The following is a 23,336-nucleotide window of genomic DNA, read 5'->3' on the forward strand; positions in this document are numbered from 1 at the left end:
AAACAAATACCAAATGTCTTCTTTGATATAATGAGAGCAACTAAGAACAGAGCAGGGAGGAAGAGCAGGAAGAAAAGATTAACATTAAACAGATACATGAGGTGGGATGGAAAGGGAGAGAAAAGGGAAATTGCATGTTCTGACTTCTATTTGATCTAATCTATTTGTAATATTCTCGTTTGAGTTTTTAATTTGGTTTATGGTTTCCTGCATTTCTAGGATTACTGTTTGATTTTTTAAAAAAATCTCTATCTCCTGGTAGAGCTCATTCTTTGACATTTGAATTTGCTTATGTAATTCGTTTTCAAAGTATACTTTCATTGTTTGGACTTGCTGTCTAAAGTCTTCTCTAAGATTCCATTCCATCTGAGTTAGGTATGCCTTGAGTTCTTTCTCTGTCCATTTTTCTGATGCCTCTAGGTTCTCCTGTGAATTTAAGTTGTCCTGCATTGTTTGTAATCCTTTTTTCCCTTGTTTTTTCATGGTGCTCACGTTACTTTCCAACTCTGTTTGACTGCTGTGTTTCTGTTTTCTTCTTTAAATTTGTTTTCGTTTTTATAGTTCCAATATCTCTCCTTTGTGTTGGGAGACAATGTTTAGAGATGATGGATTTAATTGTGATTTAAGGTAAATTAATTAGTTTTATTAAAGACCTACAGATTTTGATGGCATATATAGAATTGAGGTTTGAAGTTAGGATTTTTTTTGAGGTCGGGCGATTTGATGGTATGGAGGTTAGTATATGTTAGCTTCTTTGTGGGGTTGCTCAAATGCAGGCGGATATTAACAAGAGAATAGACAGGAGTACTTGGGGGTAGTTAAGGGCTTAGGCGGACTGTAGACTGATTCGTAGTATTCATCTATTTGCATTTAGTCAGTTGTACATAATCTGGGTGGTCATGCTGTTCTATCGCTTTATGAGCTGCAATCTGTCGAAAACTGGCGATGGTGACGTCAGCTCTCCAAGATGGTGGCCTCTGGGTTCCTTGATGGGCTGTCCGGTGTGGAGGACAGAACTGGACCGCTTCCTTCCCCCATCTGAAACCCAGTACTCAGCCTGGAGCACAGTGAGGGCACAGCCGGCCGGAGCCCACAGAATCTGCAGCACCGTTTCTCTGCGTTGCTAGCACGGTGTTTCCCGGTGCGCCGCCATCTCTAGCAGCGGGGCAGGGTGGTCCGCCGATAAATCAGCCTGAATCTCCGGGCGCACGGTTCACTCGCGGTTGAGCCCCAGTAACCGATCCTCAGGCGATGGAAATCCTTCCTCTAGGTTTCGGTGCACCCCAATTTTGCTGGAAATTCCTAACAAGATAGCTTTTGGCCGTTCTAACTCGTTATTCACCTGCGCAGTGACGCAGTACACGGGAGTGCTGCACTCTATTCGCCGCCATCTTCCGCTCTCTCTCAAGCGAGGTTTGCTTCAGTCGTGCCGGGCTGGCCTCCGAGTATCCTTTGCAGGATCCGCGAGAGCCCGCCCCTGTCCCTTCTTTCACCGCCCCAGCGCCCACTCCTGGTTAGACATTTAAGAGCAATTTAGTACATTCTTTGAGACACATGCTTTCTGTCACAAATAAATGTGCCATAACAGTATACAGTAAGCACAATATTAAGGGTTAAGTGTAAGATGCTAAGAAATCCCATAGGAAGGGCACTAATCTAGAGGGACGTGAGGGATATGACCAAGAAAATTGTTTCTGAGGAAATAGATAAGGTGAGATATGAATTATATTCAAGTATTAGGTTGATCAAGGAGATAGGTGTTAGTTGAGATTGGTAAAAGAGTACCAGCTCTCCTTTCTCTGAAGAAATTTGAGGAAGATATGAGAAGTGCAGAGAAGTATTGATAGGAAGAGAAGACAGATGGGAAATGGTTGTGCAAGCCATTTTCGAAAATTCAAAGTTTTACAGGAGAGCTGTAATGACTCCGTTAATGAGAGTAATGAAATCAGGCTTGAATTTTAGAAAGATGACTCTGACAACAATATCAAATGGATTGGAATATGGGAGCATAATTAGAGACAGGGAATCTCGGTTTGCTACTTAGCATTTGATGCTGGTAAGAATTAAAGGAGAAGCATCGATGATTGAAAAAGTAGTGGATTCATTTTAAAAGGATATGAGGTTTGAGAGAAGCCGGATTGACTTGTCAAATTAAGTGGCTGGAGGAGCTTCTCACTGAGTGACAGCTTTTAGGAGGAATGGTTTTGTTACAGATGTTTGTAAGTAATAGAACATGTTGATTTTGAGGTCTTCTTGGACTCTCAAGTATAGATACTCCAGATGTGGATTTGGAGTCCAGGAGAAAGAAAGGAACAGAAGATACAAATTTGAGAGCTGCCACATACAAATGGCAATTGAATATGAAAAAGTATGGAGTTGTATCCCCCCTAAAATGGTAAAAATAAAGCCCTTGAGTTACTCTAATATAGAGCAGGTGAGCATAGGAGAAAACGATGACAAAAGTGGCTAAGAGGCAGTGGCAAGTGAGGTGGGATGATATGAATAGATGGATGCCAAGAAAAGATGGTAGTCAATCTGCCATCTGTTCTGAGACTTCAGATAAGATGAATTGAAAAGTGGGCTTAGGATTTAGGGAAAAAGAATTGATAACCTCAGGAAAATAGCATTGGGAATATGGTACTCATATAAGCACTGGGATGAAGGTGAATACTAGTATAATTGCATTTTCCATATGTCCCTTTCAGTGAAGAAGTGATTTCAGTTTTCAAGTTCAGCAATAAAACATTTCATGTTTATTTGAAGACAAAGGTAACAATAAGAATAAAATAAATTTGTGGAAACCTACTTTTGAAGACATTAAAATTAGAGTAAAAATCTAATTCTTAAAATGTCATAACTTGAAACCTTATAAGAGAAAAAGAGAAGTAGGTATCATAAATGTAGCTTCAATTTGAAATAACTGGGATTTAATCTAAATTCTACCAATGACTAGGAGTTTTATCTTGTAAATAATAATATATGGTTATTGATAAAATTTACAAGATACCATATGAGAAAATGCTTAGCATTATACCTGTCAGGTATGTGTATGTATGTATGAAATATGTGAAATTTTGTACACCTTTTATGTAACTCTATGTGGGTTTATAATTTAAGGTATTTTTCTCTTGGTATGTGTATTAGTTATCTGTTACTGTGTAACAAATGAAAAAGTTTAAAGCAACAAGGATTTATTAAATCATGCTGTTCCTTAAGGTATGGTAGGGAGAATAATGTCCTTCTAAAATGTTCGTGTCCTATTTCCCAAAACCTGTGGGCAAAGAGACTTTAAAAATATTGTTATGATGATTATAGACCCTTAGATGAGGAGATGATCCTGGATCATCTGTGTGGGTGCAGTCTAGTATGTAAGACCTTAAATATGGAGAATTTTTCCTAGTAGAAATCAGAGAGATGAAGCATTTGACATTCAAAGTGTGAAATGTGAAATGGAGGTAGGGGGAAAAGCACCAAGGAATGTGAGTGGTCTCTGGAAGCTGAGAATATCCGTAGTTGACAGCTAGTCAAGAAAGTTTTTTTCTTACAACTACATGGGATGAATTCTGCCAGAACCCTGAATGAACAGATTTTCTCTACCCCAGTAAAGGAGTTAGCCAACACCTTGATTTTAGGCTGTGACACCCAGAGCAGAGAAAGCAAGTTGAGCCTACTGGACTTCTACAGAACTGTGAAATAGTAAATTATATTGTTTAAAACCACTAGTTACAATTTGTCATGGCAGGAATAGTTAGAGGTTAGGGATCCAGAAGCGTTGACTGGGTGGTTATGGCTCAGGGTTTCTCATGAGGTTGCAGTGAAGCTAGAAGCCAAGTTTTTAATCACCTGGAGGCTTGACTGTAGCTAGATGATATACTTTCAAGCTCATTCATGTGGTTATTGGTAAGCCTCAGTTCCTTATCATGAGGGCTCACAACATGGCAGATGACTTCTCCCACATTGCGGTGGGCAGGTAGAGAATAAATGGGTACCTACTATAGAAGCCATGATGCCCTTTATAGTCAAATCTCAAATGTTATGTACTATCATGTGTGCCATATTCTGTTATACCAATTCTAGTTTGAGTTACACAGAAAAATGTGATTACCTGGAGGCAGGAATTATTAGGGATCATGTTGGAGGTAGACTATCATAGGTTGTATGTCTAAGATGACAAACTTTTAGTTCCATATTATCTCATTAGATGTATATTGTTTCGGGTCTGCAGTATAATTTTAAGCAACTCATTTGGCCTTTTTAAAACTGAAATTATTCATTCAGAATTGAAATTAGTTTGATATATCAGCATTAGAAATCAACTTAAGCAAGTTTAAGCAAATAAAGTTTATCATATAGGCCCTAGCATTTACCATTTTTGAATGTGCTGTTTTATTTTTTTATTTTTTATTTATATATGACAGCGGAATGCATTACAACTCTTATTACACATATAGAGCACAATTTTTTATATCTCTGGTTGTGTACGTAGTATATTTATACCAATTCCTTTCCTCATATATGTACTTTGGATAATAATGATCATTACATTTTCACCATCATTAATAACCCCATGCCCCCTCCCTTCCCCTCCAACCCCTCTGCCCTATCTAGAGTTCGTCTATTCCTCCCACGCTCCTATCCCTGTCCCTCTATGAATCATCCTCCTTATATCAAAGAAAACATTTGGCATTTAGTTTTTTGGGATTGGCTAACTTCACTTAGCATTATGTTCTCTAACTCCATCCATTTACCTGAAAATGCCATGATTTTGTTCTCTCTTATTGCTGAGTAATATTCCATTGTGTATATATGCCACTTTTTTTTTTTTATCCATTCATCTATTGAAGGGCATCTAGGTTGGTTCCACAGTTTAGCTATTGTGAATTGTGCTGCTATAAACATTGATGTGGCTGTGTCCCTGTAGTATGCTGTTTTTAAGTCCTTTGGGTATAGTCCAAGGAGAGGGATAGCTGGGTCAAATGGTGGTTCCATTCTCAATTTTCCAAGAAGTCCCCATACTGCTTTCCATAATGGCTGCACCATTGCATTCCCACCAGAATGTATAAGTGAACCTTTTCCTCCATATCCTCGCCAACACTTATTGTTGTTTGTCTTCATAATAGCTGCCATTCTGACTGGAGTGAGATGAAATATTAGGGTGGTTTTGATTTGCATTTCTCTAATTGCTAGTGATGATGAACATTTTTTCATGTATTTGTTGATTGATTGTATAGCATCTTCTGAGAAGTGTCTGTTCAGGTCCTTGGCCCATTTATTGATTGGGCTATTTATTTATTTATTTTTTGGTGTTTAACTTTTTTAGTTCTTTATATACCCTACAGATTAGTGCTCTATCTGATGTCTGAGAGGTAAAGATTTGCTCCCAGGATGTTGGCTCTCTATTCATCTCACAGATGGTTTCTTTTGCTGAGAAGAAACTTTTTAGTTTGAGTCGATCCCATTTATTGGTTTTTGATTTTAATTCTTGTGCCACAGGAGTCTTATTAAGGAAGTTGGGGCCTAATGGCATATGATGGAGATTAGGGCCTATTTTTTCTTCTATTAGACACAGGGTCTCTGGTTGTTTTCCTAAGTCCTTGATCCATTTTGAGTTGAGTTTTGTGCATAGTGAGAGATAGGGCTTTAATCTCATTCTGTTGCATATAGATTTTCAGTTTTCCCAGCACCATTTGTTAAAGAGGCTATCTTTTCTCCAGTGCATGTTCTTGACACCTTTGTCATTATCTTATATTAATTATCGTATATTAATAAGATAATTATCTTATATTAATAAAATAATTGTAGTTTTGTGGGTTAGTCTCTATGTCCTCTATTCTGTACCATTGGTCTACCAGTCTGTTTTGGTGCCAATACTATGCTGTTTTTGTTACTATTGCTCAGTAGTGCAGTTTAAGTTCTGGTATAGTGATGAATTTATTTACTAGTTCTAGAAGTTTTCTTATGGCATTTTGGGGTCTTCTAGGTATAGAGTCATATTGTCCTCAAATAGTGCTAATTTGAGTTCTTATTTACCTATCCATATCCCTTTAATTTCTTTCATCTAATTGTTCTGTTCAGTGTTTCAAGAACTATGTTAACTAGAAGTGGTGAAAGAAGGCATCCTGTCTTGCTTCAGTTTTTAGAGGGAATGCCTTTAATTTTTTCTCCATTTAGAATGATGTTGGCCTGGGCTTAGCATAGATACCCTTTATGATGTTGAACTATGTTCCTGTTATCCCTAGTTTTTCTAGTGTTTTGAACATAACGGGGTGCTATATGTTGTCAAATGCTTTTTCTGCGTCTATTGAGATGATCATATGATTCTTATGTTTAAGTCTATCCATGTGAATGTGCTGTTTTAAATAAGAGTCTTTAGTTACTTTTTTCTTTCTTTCTTTCTCTTTTTCTTTGTGTGTGTGTGTGTTTGTGCGCGCGCGCATGCACTGGGAATTGAACCCATGACCTTGTGCCTTTGAGATTTTTTCTGACAAATTAAAGAAGTGTTTGAAGATAGAACACTATCACTTAGATGATAATTTGTTGCTCCTTGCAACAAAGGTACGTGGGAGACAGGCATGACCAGCCTGTCGTCTCCGAGGGGCTGAGCGAGAGGGTAAATGTTGTGACCTGGCCCGCCACCCAGCCTGGCCAAGAATCACACTGAGTCCGGAGTTGAGTCAACCATAGAGGTGCAGCAATCTCAACTTTATTGTGTCAGGGACAAGGTTATATAGTGATAGGAGGGGGTAAGAAGAGACAGTAACGAGAACCGATAAGGGGCAGTTATGTCAATATCACTAAGGGGCCTAGGCAGATTTCAGATTAAACCATTAGGCAGGGCTAAGGTCAAAAAAGCCTGCGTGTGCCAATCCAGCCAGGTCACGTATACGGAAAATGGTCTGGAAGAACCCATGAGGCTACCTCAGCCAACACCCAATAATGGCCGCGGTCCCAAAGGAGGTAAAAGGTTCCAACAATAATTCTTGAAGTAGTACAGTTTGATTCTATGTTATGATCATGTCATTGCCCTTTGAATTATATGGATTGCAGGGCAATTTCCTAGAAGGGTTCCTCAATGGTGCTACTATTGTAAGGGCCCTATTTTCAATGTTATGCATATGAGCAACACATGTAAAGTTGTGCAGTGGAGTCTGTATTGGAATCTGTAGATATACATGGTAGTTCTGTTGTCATGTACTTTTCAGTTTTAGGACTTGTGCCAATGGATACAAGCATCTCTATTTTCATTTTTGTGTGTTGTAGCATGGTGCCTTATACAATATTGCACAGTAAACATTTGTTAGGTGCATGAATGAGTGAATGGTTTATTTACCAGTATAACCCCCATTCTAGTATTTAAATGTTTATTAGCATATACTGTAATGATAATATTGTAGTGATAGTATTGTTGATTTATACCCTATATAATGATATGGAGAAGATTTTCTTTGTTATTAAAAAATTGACGGAAACAATCAAAATCATAAAGAGACAGCCTATAGAATACAAGAAAATATTTATAAACTCTATCTGACCAGGGGTTAATGTCCAGAATATATAAAGAACTCAATAGCAAAAACACAGAAACAAAAACAAAACAAAATCTGTTAATAACCGGGAATAGACCCAAACAGACATTTCTCAAAAAAAGATATACTATGGCCAACAGGTACATGAAAAAAAAGCTCAATGTCACTAATATCAAGGAAATGCATATCAAACCACAATGAGATATCATCTTACTCCAGTTAGAATGGCTGTTATAAGAAAGACAAAATGTAAAAAGTATTGCTGAGAATACAGAAAAGGAAACTCTGTACACAATTGGTTGAAATGTAATTTAATTGAAACTTTTTGGAAAACAATATGGTGTTTTCTCAAAAAATTAAGAATATATAGAATTGCAATGTGATACTGAAGTGCCACTGTTGGGTATATATCCAAAGGAAATAAAATTATATGTTGAAGAGACAACTGCAGCTATATGTTTATTATAGCACTACACCCAATAGCCAAGAAATATAATTACCTCATGTATCCATCAATTGATGAATAAATAGAGAAGCTGTGGAACATAATTAATACCATTTGGCCATAAAAAAGAATGAAATCCTTTGTTGTAGCAACATGAATGGACTGGAGGTCATCATGTTACATGAAATAAGCCAGACACAGAAAGAAAAATACTGCATGATCTCATACAGAATCTAAGAGAGTGAAATAGTGGTCACCAGAAGCTGGGCAAAGGAGGGTGGCCAGGGTAAGCAAACATTGATTAATTATTACTAACTTAACATTAGATAGGAGAAAGAAATTCTGCTGGTATTTTGCATAGTAGGGTGGCTATACATAATGATAATGATAATGTCATATATTTTTTATAAACTAGGATTTTTTAAGTTTCAACATAAAGAAATGGTAAGGGTTGGAGGAGATTGGTATGTTTGCCTTGATTTAAACATTACATACTATAGATAGGTGACTCCATAAATATATATAATTTTTATCTATTAGTTGAAAACAAAATAATACAGTATTTTTAAATCACAAAATGAATGGAACAGTTTATGAAATATTTAAATTAGTGAAGGTATGATTACTGTCCAATTTCTGATTAAGGAAATCTTCCAATTTATCTTTCAACATTCAAGTTCAAAATGGAGTTAGCAGTAAACCCATTTTCAAATAGCTGTGTATGTAAGCTCACCATAAATTCTGAAAAGTTTAATAATCTTAAATATTTTATTTTTAGCATGTAAACAAGTAAGTTTTATCTTAAGGAATAATGCTATTGTCTCACAGCTACATTTTTGGTTTAAACAGTAATTTAACAAAAACCTACCAAGCATTTTATGGTTTTTGTTTTGTTTTTGATTTAATCTCACAGATATTTATTAGTTTTATTTCTACTGATTAGTGTCAGAGTTCTAAGTATGAATGTCAGAAGTCAAAGAAAGTTAAAGTATTGGTTACTGGTACTCTTTTAAATTGTATTTTTAGTTGTCCAGGAGAGTCATTTTATTCTATTCAGTTCAGTATAATATCAATGTGTTCTCTATGCGGAAATTGTTATCCCACTATTATAGTAATAAAACTATTATGCTATTATATGTGATATAATATATGCTATATGTTCTGTTACAGATTATATTATATATTATACTATGATGATGATGATGATGATGATGATGATGATGATAATAATAATAATAATAATAAGCTGTGGAAAGAGACCATCTGGTTTGAAAGTTCTAAATAGGTTTTAATAAATAGGAAGGAGGTAAGAAAGAACAGGCACAATTTTGAAAAATATAATTGGAGTAAATGGAGAAAATTTAGGTAAAGTGCAGATACCTAACTTTGAGCTTGTGGTATTAAAATCCTGAACTGTTTGGGCTGTGTTACTTTACCTGGCTGATTTCTTTTAATTGCTAAGAATGAATGATGATGAGATGAACTTGAATAATTTATACTTTGGAAAAATAAACCTGAATAATTTAGACTCTATTTTAAAAATAAATTTTATTATTAATGTACTGCCATAGCATGCAACCAACTAGTTAATTAAGAAAAGGAGAACTGTTTGCATTGTTGATTAGACTGGAGGATGGCGTAAAGTACACAAACTAATATAATTGGAAAGGACAAAAGAGACAACTTAGTTTACGTCATTTTGAAAATGCAGAACCAGGACCAGAAAGATGAAAAGGCCGGGTTTTGTACACACTTTTACCATGATTGAGTTGGTCCCATGTAGGTTCATGTCTTGTAACAGTAGTCCATTAGGATTGTTTGAAACAGACCTCTAATTTATTTGTTGAGGTAACTGAACATGAAATATTTAATTTGTAGGAATCTGTAGAGCCCACAAACAAATTGGGCCAGATCTCCCCCTGCTTTCTGCCTCTCTTTTCTAGAGGCCTTAGTTTTCTTTTTCTTAGAAGACAGTAAAGGATATGTGAAATAGTATCAATTTGTCTGTAAAAGAGACTGTGAATAAGATGGGTAGGAATATAATAATGCCAGTTGGCATATGTTCTTTATGATACATAAATATAGGGGAAATCCTAGACTTCCCTAAAATAGGAAGAGATGGAATCTACTATAAGCTAAAACTAGGATTTCTAACAAAACAAAACAAAAAGTTGAGGAATATCAATAAAGTCATTTAGATTTTAAGGTTTTTTTTTCTTTATTGGCATAATACTTTTAGATCTTTTCCCCACATTCTTGCTAACATTTATTATTATCTGTATTCTTGGTAACTGCCATTCTGACTGGTGTGAGATGAAATCTTAAGAGTAGTTTTGATTTGCATTTATCTAATTACTAGAGATGGTGAACATTTTTTCATGTATTTATTAATCGAATGTATAGCTTCTTTTGAGAAATGTCTGTTCAGCTCCTTAGCCCATTTTTAAAAATTTATTTTTCATTCTAATTTGTTATATATGACAGCAGAATGCATTACAATTCATATTCATATTGAACACAAATTTTTATCTCTGGTTGTACACAAAGTATAGTCACACCATTCATGTCTTTATACATGTATTTAGGCCACTGATGTCTATCTCATTCCAGAGTCTTTTGTACCCCATGCCTTCTCCCTTCCCCTCCTACCCCTTTACCATATCTAGAGTTTATCTAATCCTCTCATGCTCCACCCCCCAATCCCATTATGAATCAGCATTCTTATTTTAGAGCAAACATTTGGCATTTGGTTTTTAGGGATTGGCTAACTTGACTTAGCATTATATTCTCCAACACAAGCCATTTACCTGCAAATGCCATGATTTTATTCTTTTTTATTGCTGAGTAATATTCCATTGTGTATATATGCCACTTTTTAAAAAATCCATTCATCTATTGAAGGGCCTCTATCTTGGTTCCACAGTTTAGCTATTGTGAATTATGCTGCTATAAACATTGATGTGGCTGTGTCCCTGTAGTATGCTGTTTTTAAGTCCTTTGTGTATAGAGGAGTGGGATAGCTGGGTCAAATACTTAGTCCATTTATTGATGGAATTGTTTGGATTTTTTTGGTGTTAAGTTTTTTGAGTTCTTTTATATCCTGGAAATCTGATGTGTGCATGGCAAAAATTTGCTCCCAAAATGTAGGCTCTCTATTCACCTCATTGATTGTTTTTTTTTTTTTTTCTGAGAGGAAGTTTTTCAATTTAAATCCATCCATTTATTGATTCTTGATTTTATTTCTTGCACTATAGGAGTCTTGTTAAGGAAGTTGGGGCCTAATCTGACATGATGAAGATTTTGGCCTGCTTTTTCCTCTATTAGGCACAGGGTGTCTGGACTAATTCCTAGATCCTTGATCCACTTTGAGTTGAGTTTTGTGCATGGTGAGAGTTAGGGGTTTATTTTCATTTTGCTGCAAATGGATTTCCAGTTCTCCCAGCATTTGTTAAAGAGGCTTACTTTTATCCAATGTATGTTTTTGGCACCTTTGTCTAGTATGTATAATTGTATTTATGTGGGTTTGTCTCTGTGTCCTCTATTTTGTACCATTGGTCTCCATGTCTATTTTGGTGCCAATACCATGCCATTTTTGTTCCTATAACTTTGCAGTATTGTTTAACATCTGGTGTTGTATTGCCTCCTGCTTCACTCTTCTTGCTAAGTGTAATCTGTGTCTCTTATTTTTCCAGATGAATTTCATGATTGCCTTTTCTATTTCTATAAGGAATGACATTGGGATTTTAATTGGAATCACATTGAATCTGTATAGTGCTTTGAGTAGTATGGCCATTTTGAGAATATTAATTTTGCCTTTCCAAGAGCATGGGAGATCTTTCCATCTTCAATTTCTTTCTTTAGTGTTTTGTAGTTTTCATTGTGGAGGTCTTTGACCTCTTTTGTTGATTCCCAAGTACTTTATTTTATATTTTTTTGAGGCTATTTTGAATGGGGTAATTTTCCACTGATTTTTAATCCTTTACGTATATACCAAGGAGTGGGATAGCTGGGTCATATGGTGGATCCATTCCTAGTTTTTTGGAATCGCCATACCAAGTGGTTACCAAGTGGTTACAATAATTTGCAGTCCTACTAACAATGTGCCTTTCCCCCTATATCCTCACCAACATTTGTTATTTGTATTCTTGATAATTGCCATTCTGAATGGAATGAGATGAAATCTCAATGTAGTTTTAATTTGCATTTTCCTAATTGCTAGAGACATGGAAAATTTTTCCATATATTTGTTGACCTTTGTATTTTTTGAGAACTGTCTTTTTAGTTCTTTAGCCCATTTATTGATTGGATTGTTTTTTGGTATTAAGTTTTTAAAAAATGTTCTTTGTATATCCTGGATATTAATGCTATATCTGAGGATTAGTTGGCAAAGATTTTCTCACATTCTGGTATCTCTTCGTGTTCCTGTTTTGTTTTGTTTTTTTTCTCTGTAGATGCTTTTTAATTTGATGCCATCCTACTTAGTGATTTTATCTCTTGTGCTTTAGGAGTCTTGTTAAGGAAGTTATTTCCTGAGCCAATATGTTGGATGGAGTTTTGGGCTTAATTTTCTTCTAGCAGGTTCAGGGTTTCTGGTATAATTCTCAGGTCTTTGATCCACTTTGAGTTTTGTGCGAGGTGAGAGATGGAGGTTAAATTTTATACATGGATTTCCATTTTACCCATCACCATTTTTTAAAATGGCTCTTTTTTTCAGTGTGTGTTTTTGGCTTCTTTGTATTAGTATGAAGTAATTTTGTTTATGTGGATTATTCTCTGTGTCCTCTGTTTTCTTCCATTGGTCTTCATATTTGTTTTGGTGCTACCATGCTGTTTTTGTTTCCATAACTCTGTAAGATAATTTGAGGTCCAGTATTGTGATGCCTCCTGCTTCTCTTTTCTTCCTAAGGGTTGCTTTGGCTATTCTGGGCCTCTTATTTGTCCTAATGAATTTTATAACTCCTTTTTCTAGTTCTGTGAAGAACATCATTGAAATTTTGATGGGAATTGCATTGAATCTGTATAGTACTTTTGGTATTATGGCCATTTTGACAATGTAAATTCTGTCTATCCAAGAACATGGGAGGTCTTCCCATCTTCTAAGGCTTGTTCAATTTCTTTATTGTTGTGTAGTTTTCACTGTAGAGATCTTTCACCTCTTGTTAGATTGATTTCCAAATATTTTATTTTTTAAGGATATTATGAATAGGATAATTCTCCTAATTTCTCCTGTAGTTGATTCATCACTGATGTGTAGGAATGCAGTTGATTTATGGGTGTTAATTTTATGTCCTCAACTTTGCTGAATTCACTTATGAGTTCTAGAAGTTTTCTAGTGTAGTTTTTTTGGTCTTCTAAATTTAGAATCATGTTGTTCCCAAATAGGGATAGTTTGAGCTCTTCTTTTCCTATTGGTTTCCCTTTAGTTTCTTTTGTCGGTCTAATTTCATTGGCTAGAGTTTACAGTACTATGTTGAATAGAAGCGGTAAAAAGTGGCATCCGTGTCTTATTCCAGTATTTAGAGGGAATGTTTTCAATTTTTCTCCTTTTAGAATGATGTTGACCTTGGATTTAACATAGATAGCTTTTACAATGTTAAGATATGTTTCTACTTTCCCTAGTTTTTCTAGTGTTTTGAACATGAATGGATGCTGTATTTTGTCAAATGTGTTTTCTACATGTATTGAAATAATCATGTGATTTTTGTCTCTTAGTCTATTGATCTGATGATGAATTATGTTTATTGATTTTCAAGTGTTGAATCAGCATTACATCACTAGGATGAACCCCACTCGATCATGATGCACTATCTTTTTCATATGTTTTTATAAGTGATTGCCGATATTTTATTGAGGATTTTTGCATTTGTGTTCATCAAGGATATTGGTCTGAAGTTTTCTTTCCTTTTTGTGTCTTTGTATGGTTGTGGTATGAGGGTGAATATTAGCTCCATAGAATGAGTGTGAAAGGGTTTCCTCCTTTTCTGTTTCATGGAATAATTTGAGGAGTATTAATTCTCTAAAGGTCTTGTGGAATTCAGCTTAGAATCCATCTGGTCCTGGGCTTTTCTTAGTTGGTAGGCTTTTCATGGCATCTTCAGTTTCATTGCTTGAAATTGATCTGTTTAAATTTTCTGTGTCCTGATTCAATTTGGGTAGGCTGTATGTCTCTAGAAATTTGTCCATGTCTTCAAGATTTTTTATTGTGTTAGAATATAAATTTTTTAAATAGTTTCTGTTTATGGTCTGTATTTCAGTAGTATCTGTTGTGATATTTTTTTTCATCATGAATTTTAGTAATTTGTGTTTTCTCTCTTTTTGTTAATGTGGCTAAGGCTTTATCATTTTATTTATTTATTTTTTCAGAAAACAACTTTTCTTTCATCTTGTTTTGAATTTTTTTGTTGTTGTTTCAATTTCATCTCTGATTTTAATTATTTTCTGTCTGTACTGCTTTTGGTACAGACGAAAATAACTTGTTCTTCTTTTTAACTTGTTCTTCTTTTTCTCAGGCTTTGAGATGTAAACTTAGGATATTTATTTGTTGACTTTCTGTTCTTTTAGTGAATGAACTCAGTGGAGTGAACTTTCTTCTTAGAACTGCCTTTATAGTGTCTCAGTGGTTTTGATATGTTGTATCACTATTCTCATTTACCTCTAAGTATTTTTTTTGTTTCATTCCTGATTTCTTCTGCTATTCATTAGTCATTCAATAGCATATTATTTAGTAGCTTCTATTTTTAATTTTCTCATTGATTTTAGATTTCATTACATTATGATTTGATTGAATGCAAGGTATTATAGCTATTTTTTCTTTTGTATTTGCTAGGAGTTGCTTTGTGGCCTAAGGTACGGTTTATTTTAGAGAAGAATCCGTGTGCTGCTGAGAAGAAAGCATATTCAGTTATTGATTGATGAAATATTCTATATGTGTCTTTAAAATCTAAAGTCTAAAAGTAATTGTATTTTTTATTTCTATAGCTTCTTTATTTAGTCTTTGTTTGGAGCATCTATCCAGTGGTGAGAGAGAGAGATGTTAAAATCATCCAGTATTATTATTATTGTTGTAGTTTGTTTGACTCTTGAAATTGAGAAGGGTTTGTTTGATGTATGTAAATGCTCCATTGTTAGGGGCACAAATATTTATGATTGTTATGTCTTGTTGATGTACAGTTACCTTAAGCAGTATGAAATGTCCTTCTTTATCCCTTTTGATTAATTTTGGCTTGAAGTCCACTTTATCTGATATGAGGCTAGAAACCCCTGCTCTTTTACAGAATCTGTATGAATGATAAGTTTTTTTTTCCCCCAGTCTGTGGATTTCTTTGCCTATGAGTCAAGTCTCTTGGAGATAGCACATTATTGGCTCTTGTTTTTTAATCCAATCTGGCAGTCTGTGTTTTGATTGATGAGTTCAGGCCATTTACATTCAGTGTTGTTACTGAGAAATGATTTTTATTCCCCGAAATTTTGATTTATTTCTGGTTTTTATTTGAATTAATTTCTCCTTTCATTGACTATTCTTGCAATGTAGTTCCTCCCTTTGCTGATTTTCACTTTTATTTTTCATTACTTCTTCATGAAACATTTTATTGAGTATTTTTTGCAGTGCAGGCTTTCTAGTTATGAATTCCTTTTTTTTAAATGTTTTTATTTAGTTGTAGATGGACACAATGCTTTTATTTTTATGTGGTACTAAGGATTGAACCCAGTGCCTCACATGTGCTAAGCAAGCACTCTACCACTGCGCCACAGCCCCAGTCTAGTTGTGAATTCCTTTTTTAAAAATTTGTTTTAATTAGTTACACATGTCAGTACAATGATCTTGACATATCATACATTTGAATCAGATGGGATATAATTTTTCATTTTTCTGAGTGTATAGGTTGCAGAATTACATTGGTCATGCAGTCACATATAGACCCACAGCACCCTTTTTAAAAATTTATTTTTTACTTGTAGATGGACACAATATCTTTATTTAATTATTTTTATGTGGTTTTGAGGATTGAACCCAGTGTCTCATGCTTGTGAGGCAAGCGCTCTACCACTGAGCTAAAATCACAGCCCAAGTTGTGAATTCTTTTAACTTTTGTTCATCAGGGAAACTTTTCATTTCATTATCAGTTCTGAAGCTTAATTTTGCTGGGTATATTATTCTTGGCTGACATCCATTGACTTTCAAAGCTTGGTATATAATATTCTAAGACTTAGGTTTGAGGGTCTGACGTGAGAAATCAGCTGAGATCCAGATGGGTTCCCTCTATATGTGACCTAATGTTTTGCCTGGCAGCCTTTTTCTGTATGTTAGTCATTTTCATAATAATGTGCCTTCATCTATGTCTTTTGTAATAATTTTGTATATTTGGGGTCCTGTAAGCTTCCTGTATCTGACTTTTTGTCTCATTCTTTATTTTTGGGAATTTTCTGATATGATTTCATTGAAAAGATTGTGCATTCCTTTGGTTTGTTTCTTGATCCTTTGTCTGTCTTGATAAATCTAATATTTGGTCTTTTCACGTTATCCCATATTTCTTCAAGTTCTGTTCACGGTCTCTTAACATCCTTTATGTATGGTCAACTTTTTTTAAAAATTATATTCTTTGTCTTTGAGGACTGAAAATCATCTTCAGAGTGGTCTAATCTATTAATAATGCTTGCCACTGAATTTTTCATTTGGTTTATTGATTCTTTCATTTCAAGGATTTCTGTTTGTTTCTTTTTCAGATTTATATCTCTTTATTGAAATAATCTTTCACTTTCTGTATTTGCTCTCTGATTTTACTCTTTACATCTTCTGTAGTTTTCACCACTGTAGTTTCAATTAAGTCTGTTGTTGTAGCATTATGTCCTGTTTAGGATAGTTTGTTTTCTTGCCTTTTCACATTGTCTGTATGTCTACCCATGTATAGGTATAGCCTGTCTTCTTATTTTAAGCAAAGGACTATTTTGTGAGCTTCTTTCTCTTAAGACCCCTGGGTTGGGTGAATCTCCAGATAATAATATTTTAAGTCAGTGTGTGACCTCTGCATCAGCACTACTTGAAGAGAGATGCCACTGAACCCTATTTACTATAATCACTTTACAACCAAACCTTGTTCTTCATCATCATAAAAAATAAAAACGTGGGCTGGGGTTATAGCTCAGTGGAAGAGCACTTGCCTAGTACGTGACACATCTGGTTCGATGTTCAGCACTACATGTAAATAAATAAATAAAAAAATAAAGGTCCATAAACAACTAAAAAAAATTTTAAAAAATGTTTGTATTTTAGTTGTAGTTGGATACAATACCTTTATTTTATTTATTTATTTTCTAGCCTAGGATTGAACCTAGGGCCTCAAACGTGAGGCAAGCAGTCTACCGCTGAGCCACAACTCCAACCCACTAAGAAGTATTTTAATAAAAGAAATAAAAATGTGTTAGTATTGTTCTTCATGGTTTCTCAAATCTAGTTATAAATATGTAATAAGGTTCTGAAATAGGTCAAAAGTTGGTTATTAAATTCAGTAATCTTACTATAAACTTATATGAGGGCTAAAAGTGGGGGCAGGAATAGAGATTGGGCAAAAAGGAGAGGGTAAAAGAGAGAGTCTGAAAGAAGAAACAAAACTAAAAGAAAAGGAGTAAAAGACTAATTTATACCAAGGTAGAAAGGAGAAATAGATGAATGCATGGTATTTGAGGTAGTAGCTGATAATGGAAGAGGTTGAGTAGCAGACACGAGGAGCAAGTATTTCCTATCTCTATTTCCTAGAGATAGGAAAACAAAGGATTATTGATTCCAATTAGTGCTTTATATCATTAGATGACATGCATTCAAATCAGTGAAGGTACTGTGTTTTCTGTTGGGGTAACAATTATTATTCAAGTTAAAGAGTTATTGAAATGATCAAAGTTGATGTTAGAGTTTATAGTAAACCATGTCAAGGTGAAAATAATTCTGTTGAATCTTGGGTTTGGGTTTCATTGGGGGTTGGACATATAGCAGATATCCATTAGTCTTTGGCTTTGGATCTCCCCAGAGTTACAGGGATAAAGGAGCCAGTTCCTAATTACTATGAATTTCCTACCAGCTGCTTCTGGTTTGTCAGCTCAGGGGCCTGCAACTGATTGTTTGGAGGGTGCTGTGTTGTCACTTGGTTGTTTCTATTGTGTGCTGTAGTTCAGGATGCAGGCTCTGCATTGTCCCTGTGATTTCTGTGGGTCACCATATATATATGCTCCCCTCTATAAGATCCTTTTCATTGTGGTGTAGATCCTGGTGGCTGTCTGTGAGCATAGGATCTCTGGTTGTGGATTTTCTGCAGGTGTTCTGTGATGCAGAAGTATTTCCCTGGCTGATGCCTCTCTCAGGAGTACTTATTGAAGGTGGTTCACCTAGACGGTAGTTTCTCCTACCTGAGGTTTTTAATGGCTGGCATTGATTCCATGTGTTTACTATGTCTGATGTAACATCTTGTCAATATCCAAACTGTTCTTTCTTTACTTGCCAGTTGTGATTACAAGTCAGGCTGGGCTCAGTTAAGGCTGGGAGCAGCCACTTCCTATTATCTTTACTCTTGTAATTTTCTATCTTTGCAGCTGCCTTCAGCTTATGTTTCCTGGGGTATTCAAGGAACTTATTCTTGCAGCCCTCTGTGGGCAACTGCCATCATGCTGGACCTGGTACTCCATGTAAGTGGCTATTCAGGCAGCTTCCCTCTGGTATAGCCCTGTGATCCCTGGACTTTCCATGGTACCCCCTCTCCCTCTGTGTCAATGGACGGGGCCTGGTGAATCTACTTTCCTCTGTTAGGGGCCAAAGCTGCTCTCTTGCTAGCTCTGTCTGATCTAGCCAACGACCTGCATAGAGCTCTCCACCCTTATCCTAGTCACAGATTCTGGTTAGACACCATTCCCGGCACAGGTCCCTAGCACCCCAATCCCCTTGTTTGCACTGAGGGGAAGGGAGAAGGAGCTTCAGTGATTGTTGGCTAGTAGTGATCTTTCTAGAAGTTCTTTTTGACTGGATTCTTAAGAGGTCTTACAGTGGGGGACTTCCTTCTGTTTTAATTTCTAGCTGTCATGGAATCATGCTGGTGTTGATTTAAGGGGGTGACTGAGTGACTGAGGGCTCCACCAGATGGCTCATTCTTATTTTGATCAACTGTACTGTTGATGCTTTCTATTGCATTTTTAATATTGTTCTGTATTTTTTATCTCTAGAACTTCTGTTTAATCTTTAAAACTTATTCAACTTCTCTAATTTTTGAATTGTTTCTCTGTATTTTCTTGAAGTTCACTGAACTTTCTGAACACAGGTATTTTTAATTCCTTATCTGACAGATCAAGCAGCTCAATTTGTTTGGGGTCTATTACTGGCACCTTATTTTGTCAGTTTGGCAAGAACATGATTTCCTGATTGTTCTTGATGCTTGTAGACAAGTGTCTGCATGTTGAAAAATTATATACTTATTCCAGTGTACCTTTTTATATTCTCCTTCTTCAATAAGCCTATCTAGAAATCTCAGCAGACTTTTGTTAGTACCCATGACTGCTATAGCCATTTTAGTCCTGGAAGATTCCCTAAACCTAGGTTTGCCACAGGTCTCATGAGGGTGCCAAGGTTGGTGCAGAGTCTTGGCCTGGATGAACTTAGGGGAGATTCAAGAGGCTACCCAGGTTATAGGAAAATGTTGCCAGTCACCTGAGTCCAGAAGCCTGTCATGTGTACCCAAATGAGTATGTTCCCTAAAAGTACCCTGCATAGGTGCAGTAGTTCTCTAAATGCAGTTGGAGGTAAGACTGGGCACCCTCTGGCTGTGCTGTGGAATGGAGGCTGGCAAACCTGCCCTGTTGGCTCACATATGTGCATATTTCACAGTTGTTTCCTGCACAGGCAAAATAGTACCCCTGGTACTGTGACAGGGCTGAAACAGAGAATAGGCTCCTCAGGATCTAGTGTGGAATATAGGCTAGCAAGCCATTCATGGAAACTTGGATAAACAGGTAATCCCCAGCCTTCAAGATATGGATGGTTCTCCCGCTAGGTCCTTTTTTGTTGTTGTTGTTGTTGGTGGATAAGTAACTAGGTATTGAACTCACTGGTGCTTGGCCACTAAGCTACATCCCCAGCTGTATTTTGTCTTATTTAGAGACAGGGTCTCACTAAGTTGCCAAGCACCTAGCTTTTGCTGAGGCTGGCTTTGAACTCAAGATCCTCCTGCCTCAGCCTCCCGCTGGGATTACAGGCCTGAGCCACAGGCCCTTTAGGTCCTTTTGTGAACAGTCCTACATTGGGACCTCAGCTAAGGGGAGCGGAAGCTGAGTCACAGGGTAACCTTCAGATTCATTGTTGGGATCACTGTTGGTAGGCAGAGAGACCTTTCTGCCAAGAGACTGCCAAGAATCTGCATGATTCTTCCTGAACCCTTTGGCAGATAGCTTTGGTTCTGGCTCAGGGCCAAATAGGCTGTAGCCAAGCTCTTTGGAGAAAAGAGTTATTTCTGTGGTTTTGTGGTTAGAATTCAGGAGCATAGTTGGCAGGTCTGCTACCTGGGTGCTGGTCTGTACTCTCAAAATATTCTTCCATTGTTTTGGGCTCTTCTGTGATTTTACAGCCTCCTACCTGAATTCTAAGGCTCCTTCAGAGAGCCTTTTTTGTATGTGAACAGCACCAAATTCTTATTGTTTGGGGAAGATAAGAGTGGGGACTTCATATTCCTCTATCTTGCTGGCTAGAGAATTTGTACTTTTAAAAGTTAACTTGTTTCACTAAATAAATCGCTGATTGATGGAATTTAAAATGTTTTGATAAAGTGAATAACTTTGGGCAGTGGGGGAGATTTTTGAGCATTAGTCATTAAAATTTAGCACATATGGTCTAATTAAATGCCAGAAGACGTGCAAAATATGTGTTGTGAAAATTTAGGAGATAGATAAATTGTTTACAGTTTGGGAGATTAGAAAGAAAAAAAGAAAGGATGTTGTGTGTAGGTAGCACTTGAACTGAGTATTGAAAGATAAGGTTTTATTGGGATGTTTGGAGCTTGAGAAGGTGCAAATGTTTGAAGAGGAGCAGTTTGTATTGTAGTTTGACCAAAATATAAGTTCTGGATTAATGTTAAAATATATTTGAATACATGAGCACCTTTATATCTACTTCCTCTTTAGAGTTTACTAAAATGACCAAAGAGGATTAAATATTATAATTCTACAAGGAGATAAAATGCATGAAGAGACCCAGCAGATGAGAGATAATTTATTAGAACAACTCATGGAACCCAGGAAAGTGTTTACCTTACTATTATTATAGTTTGATATATAGGATACTATAAGTGCATGGTGCACAAATGACAGAGGCAGGACACAGGAAGCAAACCTTGGATCAGCAAGGTTTCCTGTATTCTGCAGCAAAGTCAATTGATTAGGCATGGAGGGCTCATTTTCTTGGTATGGAGATGGTCCCTGAGTTACAGAAGGAATCTGGGTTTTGTAGTTTACAATGAGGGTGAATTAATCATTGGAGACGGAGGATGTGCTGTTTAGACAGTCAGGGACCTAGCTGTGCAGGTTAACTCAGAAGGCAATTATAAAAGTTTGAAACTCATTATCACTAGGAAGAGCTTACAATTCGGTGTTCACTGTTTATCTTCTGTTTTTTTCTGGAACCCGTTGTTACCTAGGGCTTCACATTTTGCATTTCTCCTTCCAAGACTCATCTGCAATGGGAAAGGGTAAAAGTACAGGGCTCTGAGCTTTTCAGTATTGCCTCCTCCTTTCAGGACCTATTGTGATGGGAAGGGGTAAATGCTTGTTTTTGGTGGAGAAGCTGGGGATGAACCCGGGCAGGGATGAAAGTTTGCTTTTTCTCTCGGGCCCATTATTACTGGGAAAGGATATACTGGGAGAGGTTTAATGTCTAGCTGATTTCCCCTCCCAAGTCACATGTCTCTCAGTTTTTCTGGGGGAACTATCTTGTAGGAATATTATTTTCCATAACCCTTCAGATACAACTTGGGAATGGTGAAAGAGAAGAGATGTAAGGGTTACATTTGGGGGAAGAATCAAATGTAACTGCCTTCTTTGATGAGTCATTGTCTAAACACTTTGATATAGTCATCAACTCAGATGCTTTTTGAACCCTGTTAGGGGTTTTTATGGGAATTCCATTACATAGGCAGTCGATTAAATCATAACCATTGGTAATTAATTTCATCTCCAGTCTCTCTCCACTCACCTGAAAGGGATGAGGTTGAAAGTTCCAATCTTCCAGTCTTTTTGGTGATCAGCACCTGAAGCTTCTGGTGGTTTCAGCCACTGGTTATTTCATTGGCATATAAAAGATTCTTGTTTTTCTTCTGTTTATTTTTTTGGGTGCTGACAATTGAACCCGGGATCTTATACATGCTAAGATCCATGTGCACACACATACATATATGTTACCGATAAGCCATATATTTTTTATAATTCTGTAGATTCTAAAAGTTTGAGGAGCAGTTATTGCCAGAGGCATAGAACAGTACCTAGGATGCTTGGTTTGTTTGTTTGTTTGTTTTTGGTAACTACTACACTCCTTTCAACTTCTTTTACCAGGAGGGAAAACCAAAAGTAGGCTATTTTATAGCTGCTGGAAGTTCTTTTTTTTTTTAATATTTATTTTTTAGTTGTAGTTGTTGGACACAATACCTTTATTTTATTTATTTTTATGTGGTGCTGAGGATCAAACCCAGGGCCTCGCATGTGATAGGTGAGCTCTCTACCTGTAAGCCACAACCCCAGCCCCTGGAAGTTCTTATTCTTTTACTGATTCTGTTGTAGTGTTCAGAATTAAGACTACTAGAATTAGTCTTCTGATAATTCATCCAGATAAGTATTTATTTAAGTGCTCCTATGTCCTAGACATTGCTCTAAGCACTAGAGATATAATAGCCAAATTTCTGCTTTCAGGAAGATTATGGAGAATATTTTATGGGAATGTTAGACAATTCATTTGTGATATCATTTACTGATATCATTTACTAAGTGAAGAGCAGTTTTATGGGGGAAATAATGATTCATTTTGAAAATATTGATGCTAAGATGCTTTTTAGGTAACCCAGAGATGATATATGAATTAGAAATTCATGGAGGAAATAGGACATTAGATTATAAATTCAGATTCTATAATGTGTAAATGATAATTATCTTAGAAGCTAAGGTCCTTGTTACCAAAAACATAGGCCCGCCTCCTGGTCTCCTCATCCATAGCCTTTCCCCTTTACAGTTCACATTCCCCAAACTAGATACTTGCTCCACCATCCAGTTTGTTCCATTATTGAAATATCATTTTGGCATAGAAATTCTCTTTCTTTTGCGTAGGCTTTCTGTTCCTGGTAAAGTATAAT

At 36.2% G+C, this 23,336-nt stretch overlaps 1 protein-coding gene across 5 annotated transcripts in view; it reads left to right on the top strand.

The window, feature by feature from the left end:
* Positions 1–23,336, top strand: part of Cog5 (component of oligomeric golgi complex 5) — a 360,858-nt gene that overhangs the window by 103,320 nt on the left and 234,202 nt on the right. For 4 of the 5 annotated variants that reach the window (XM_015488339.2, XM_048786107.1, XM_048786108.1 and 1 more), the window contains one exon: positions 18,553–18,645. The exons of the other annotated variant lie outside the window; for it this stretch is intronic. In XM_015488339.2, the coding sequence (XP_015343825.1) occupies positions 18,553–18,645 (93 nt within the window). The remainder of the gene's footprint in view (positions 1–18,552; positions 18,646–23,336) is intronic. 5 annotated transcript variants of the gene reach the window in all.

This window comes from Marmota marmota, unplaced genomic scaffold (genome assembly GCF_001458135.2).
Source record: "Marmota marmota marmota unplaced genomic scaffold, marMar, whole genome shotgun sequence".
Taxonomy (NCBI): domain Eukaryota; kingdom Metazoa; phylum Chordata; class Mammalia; order Rodentia; family Sciuridae; genus Marmota; species Marmota marmota.